This window comes from Atta colombica, unplaced genomic scaffold (genome assembly GCF_001594045.1).
Source record: "Atta colombica isolate Treedump-2 unplaced genomic scaffold, Acol1.0 scaffold203, whole genome shotgun sequence".
NCBI lineage: Eukaryota > Metazoa > Arthropoda > Insecta > Hymenoptera > Formicidae > Atta > Atta colombica.
In genome coordinates, this window is record NW_017259298.1 from 207583 (window position 1) to 213582 (window position 6000).

Here is a 6000-nt window from a genome sequence, read left to right on the forward strand (position 1 = left end):
TTTTTTTTTTTTATACAGGACCAAACATTTAAATCGATATACGAAACAAAAAAGTTCCCGAGAGAAGTTAAAAGTCAAGTCACTGAAGTGAATGTGATACAATAATTGCAGTGTATATAACAGATAAATTATTTTAATGTATTTCAATTATTTTTCCGTTACAAATTATTTCAGTTATTTTTTTCTAAAAAATTCCGTAATAAGGAAAATACAAGGTAATTTTGTGGGATTAATTTTTCTCCTAGGAGCTTTTTTTGCGTGCTCGTAAGAAAATCTGATACACAAATTTAAATTACTTTTTTTATCGTGTACTTTATATCTGCATATGTTTATAAGCAAAATATATATATATAAGAAGCAAAATCTCGATTTAAACTTTCAGCATTTGATTTCGATAGCGCCGTCACTTGCTTACGTTGTTCTTTTCACTCGATCCAATGCAATTTTTGCTGATACGAAGTTCGGTGGAAGATCTTTCAGTCTCTTGACGAGGATAAATGTGATGGGAAAACTTTGACTCTAACGGGAACACCACATAAAAACTTATCTATTTTTGCAATTATGTTTAATTGCGATAAAAAACGATAAGCTTTAATATTTAAATGTGTTTAAATTCGAAACAACCTTAATAATGAATACTCGATATTTATATTAAGGAAAGCTATTAATATTTAATGGATAAAACATAAAGAGCTATTAAATATCTTACATCCTTTATTTACATTCTTATTTGCCTATAAGTAATATCTTAAATTTTAGCTACATAATCAAAGTTTTAATATTTAAAAGAAGAGAAAAGAAAAAAAGGGAAGTGGGTAGATCGGTAAAAGCACGAGCGTGACGATTGGCGACGCTATTAAGATTAATTGCGATTAATTAATATAAATAGATATTTCGTGATAAGAACGCCGATGACTTGTTCTTGACAAAAATTGATTTCCACGTGTCTCTTCATACATGTATCACGCGCTGGTTCTCTGCCTGGATCCGTCCATTCAATTGAACGTAAGTCTTGAATAAACGGACATTTTGCGCTTGTCCAAATTTTTTCTTGCGCATCAGTTAGTCCCGCGCTGATTGATTTAACTAACTATCACAGTAGTATGTACACATTTTAATACAAACGGATTTTTTATTCACCGCGAATTATCATTTCGTGGTATTTTCAGGAATTTTTTACAGCATAACCAGGAAGGAATAAATATTTCTTATAATTGTTAATGTATGTGTATATATGTATTAATATTTTGTTTAAATTATAAATATTATATTATAATTTTGTTTGTATTGTTTTTTAATATTTAAACATTATTACTGTTTTATATTTTTTAATATATATATATAAAAATTGAGATATATTGTAATATATAAATTGTACAATTAAATTTTTTAGTAAATCTTCCATCTCTTTTATGTTCAATTATTTCATTAAATATTTATGCAATATTTAAAGAGGAAGACGTTTTCTTTTTGTAAATAACACAAAAATAATTCTTTTTTTCTTGGTTTAGATAAGGAAATTGCACTTTATTTATTCAGTTATTTATTTTATGTGAAATTTGAAACACAGGCTTTTAAAACGATCAAAACGTCCGCTGTAGTGCTTCTCCATAATTATTAATGGCTTTGCCATAACACAAAGCTTCATTCATGACATGATAATTAGTAGAATAGAATATTATTGGAATAGATTATTTCGCTTATTTCGCGCAAACTAAAAGAAGAATGTGAAATGGTGTCAATTGCCGATCATTTTGTTTTTAATTAGAGTGATAAATTTTGACGAGTGTGCACGTAATTCTCGCAGATTTTTGCAATAACTAACTGCACTAAAATTTCGCACTGGCTTTCGTGATTATTTATAATTCAGATTTGTAATATCAAATTATACATTCATGTTTTTGCGTCTTTTGTCATCTCCATTTATAAATGTACGTTACATAGAGTGTGTCACTCCTAACTTCACTTTTAAAATGTCTCGGTTATTTTTAAAGGAAGAATTTTGAAGAAAAAAAATATTATATAAATATTATATATTTTCGTTGTTTGCCATAACGTTGTTTGATATTAATAAAAATAAAGGATTTTATCGGCAAGAACAACGATAACTTTAAAATCTAAAAAAATATGATTTTGAACTAAATATTTTATTAACTTTATTATAATATTGATTCCTTCAAACCGCATAACTTCTTTCTAAAAAATTTCAAACGAAGAAAGATATATTTCGGTAATTACGCCGAGTGAATACTCTGTATAATATAATGACTTTATTCAACTATATGAGACTTAAAAGAGCTAATGAAGATAAAAAAAAAATAACTTATTTGAAAGCAATTTAATTTTTTAGATGTTTTATTCTGTTCGTGGATATTAAATTTGTATATGAAGGGACGAAGATGGAGATATACAAAAGTAAGTAAATAACATATTAAAATATAAATAATAAATATAAGTAAATAACTGGATGTATAAATCATCTCGCTAATAAATAAAATATAATAATTTTAAAAACGTGCCTACAAAATTTATCCATATTTTGAGCAACATTATTTACAACATTACGCAACATTTTTACGATCATTGTTATGTCTCGATTAACTTTTTAATTTCAACTTGATATATCAGCAGATTGCGCAAACAAAGAGCCTTTGATCTCGATGCCTTTTTCTCGGTGAATAAAAGTCGTCTGATTTTGTTTCGACGCTCACGTCCACGTGCAAGTTACGATTTGCATACTACAAGACCACGAAAACACATGCAACGTGCAATTGTGATGCTGCAGCTCGTGTATATGCACATTACATATGTATAGAACGCGAAAACGAATGAAACGATTCTTTTAACTTTTTATAGCTTTTTCGATCAACTTTTATTGTAATAATTTTTTATTCGGGTTCTACATTACCAGCAATTTTTTTATATTAAAAAATACGCAATTTTTAAGAGAAACTTTACAAAAAAAGTTATAATTTCCATCGCATATATTTTCCGAATTTTTCACTGTAATATCTTGCTATTAAATAAAAATTTAGTTAAATAATATAGAGAAAAATAAATAATAAATTGAAAAATATAACTCTCTCTCTCTCTCTCTCTCTCTCTCTCTCTCTCTTCAGTTTCTCTTTTCAAATTTATAAATTTCATGTTTTTAATTAATAATAACAGCATAGAATATACGAGTAAAGTTTTAGATTTTTTGTTGAAAAAAATACCAAGAAACACACGATAGTATTTTACGCTAAGTGACTCATGAAGATGAGACGCGTACTTATACTTTTGTAATCCATCTCGTTGAAACTCCATCGTGGTACTTTGAGTAAAGCTAATGTCAGTGGTATTCAAACTTTGAAGATTTAGAACTACTTAGGAAGTTTTTAATGAAAAGGTTCATAACTATTGTTCATGAAACACTACAAGAATGAAAGAATCTTTGAATGTGTGTGTGTGTGTGTGTGTGTGTGTGTGCGCGCGCGCGCGCGCGCGCGTGTGTGAGAGAGAGATATTACTCCAAGATCTCTCTCTCTCTCTCTCTCTCTTTCATTACTTTTTTAGTTATAAATTAATAAAATTAAGCAACTTTTATTTAGAACATCTTTTTTATAATAATAATAATAATAATGTCTATAATAATGATGATGACGATAATGGTAATGATAATGATAATGATAACGATAATGATAATAAAACTGTAATGAAATAACAACAACAACAGAAATAACAATAATTATATTAATAACAATAATTAATAACAATAATTGTCTGGAATAATACATTCCTTTAGATATGTTGGACATATACTTACACATACATTACATTTTAAATACAAAATATATTAATTCTAAAGGGGATGATATTATATAAATATAAATTGGAAGTGTGAAGCAAAATATTTTCTGTTTCCAAAAATGTATATCTTTAGAGAGATTAAAAAATTCATAAAATGCTGATAAAGTTTTAAGTTTGGAGAGAAGTTTGTCGACAAACCAATTGTCAATAGTTCAATTTGCTTACAATTACATTGCCTACAATCTCCATTCAGTTGTGTAGTCGGCAGCTCTAATTGCATACTGAGAGATAGACTACAAGCGTTATTATGCATAAGTAATAGTTCGGAGTACGGATTTGCGGGTAAGCCGCAATGTATTATAATTTTACTGTGCATATGTGTACATGCGTACAACCACACATAAAATAATTAAATCGGGTTAATAGTTCGTGTACGCATGTATCGTTAATAACATAATTGCGTGTGGCTAAAATTTCGAGTGCTGTGAAAATTTCTTGAGCATTTTATGCACGCTATTCTAGTTTAATTCGCGTAGAAAGTTGCAAATCTATCTGGAATCGAATATGTTAAGTACTGTAAATAGTATGCGTAATCAGTTTATACAGATTTAGATAAATTTGCAATTTTCCATGCAAAATGAATGGGGTATACTCCCCAGAGAGGGTTTGCATAACGAGATTGCCCGTTGCCGTTGTCTTCAATGCGAAACGTGGTCTATAATTGTATATTGTGCCATTGGGATTTTCCACATTCCATGCTTGGAGAATCCAAATGTCAGGTCCACCTGCTTTTCATGCACACAAGATTTAGCACTTCAATCCTTTCTAAAACAACATGTCTGTAACTCTATTAACGTATAATTAAATTATACGTTAGCCGTGTCACATATAAATGATGAGTCCTTTCCTTTCTCTTTCTTTTATTCTTTGCCCATCTGGAGGTCGTATTCTCTTGTCAACGACGACCGCAACTGAAATAAATATAATAATTTTAAGTTAATTTGATAGATTTTGATAGATTTTTATTTTCAAGAAGCGTTATTTTTATGCTCAATTATTCATGGAGCCGAGAGAGGTAGATTTCTACTTTTACGAAGTACGGATCTTAAAATAATACAAACATCTATCAATTATCATTTACACAAGCAAAAATCTGAATTATTTTCGCAAAATGTAAAATACTTGCGTTCGCAAAGGATCTAAAGTAATTTTACTAATGTAATTAATGTTTACAAATTATTAAAGAGATTTTTTTCATTTTATCTATGCAAAGTGACCATGCATGCATTGTTTATACATGTGAGATCATGTATGCAGTCTTTTGCAACATGCATCGGTATCTCAATTTATTATTTCGCAAATATTAAATATTAAAGAAAGACTCAATGTTTAAACAATCAATTTTTTTTTACACTGCTCAATAACATTTCCATTGAATTAATGAACATCAATGATCGATAATTCGTAATTTTTAAAAATAACTATTTTAATGTAAATTTAAACTAAGAAGTTTAAGGCTTACTTCGATCGATTAATAAATAATTCAATCAACAGAAGTGTTTCACAGTACACATTTCTAACTGTATAATTTATCATCTAAATCTAAATTGTAATCTTATTTACATGCCAAAATACAAGACATTAGTAATTCTATCTGTGATAACCAAATATTGCGGGTCTTTCTTGATAACTTGATCGTTGATTAAGTTAATCGGAGGTTAAGGTTTGATCGAGATTACCCTAAGGGCTTGGATAATGAATGTTAATGTTATGCGATAAAGAATTAAACACGCCGAGTTAGGGACAGAGAAATTAATTTCGATAAGAAAGATTTAATTCTCTCACAGTGAAGAAATTTTATATGTTCACCGCACGTTCAATAAAGTTTAATAACAAAACTTAATCGAACAAAAAGGTTATCGGTATAGGGATTACTAGAAGCCAAAAACATCAGGAAATCAGTTTCTTGAACAGAAAGAAGCAGAAGAAGGGGACGTTGATTAATCGATCGACTTTTGTCCATCTCTACTTTTGTGTACTGGTGGTGCTTGTAAGCTATCACCCAGTGAGCAATTCAGACTGTCGACAATTGAGATTGCAGGCAATGCGATACACGGAAATTACAAGCGTTATTCGCAATCGTTTTGTAGGCAAATAGACTTTCCCAACTCTTCATCAACGATTTTGCATTTTATATATATATATATATGT

The 6000-nt window shown here is 29.0% G+C and overlaps 1 protein-coding gene across 3 annotated transcripts in view; it reads left to right on the top strand.

The window, feature by feature from the left end:
• The window catches only part of LOC108687233 (sodium/calcium exchanger 2), a 66965-nt gene that overhangs the window by 23211 nt on the left and 37754 nt on the right, over positions 1-6000 (top strand). The window contains exon 4 of one of the 3 annotated variants that reach the window (XM_018192895.1): positions 1063-1101. The exons of the other annotated variants lie outside the window; for them this stretch is intronic. Within the exon in view, the coding sequence (XP_018048384.1) occupies positions 1063-1101 (39 nt within the window). The remainder of the gene's footprint in view (positions 1-1062; positions 1102-6000) is intronic. 3 annotated transcript variants of the gene reach the window in all.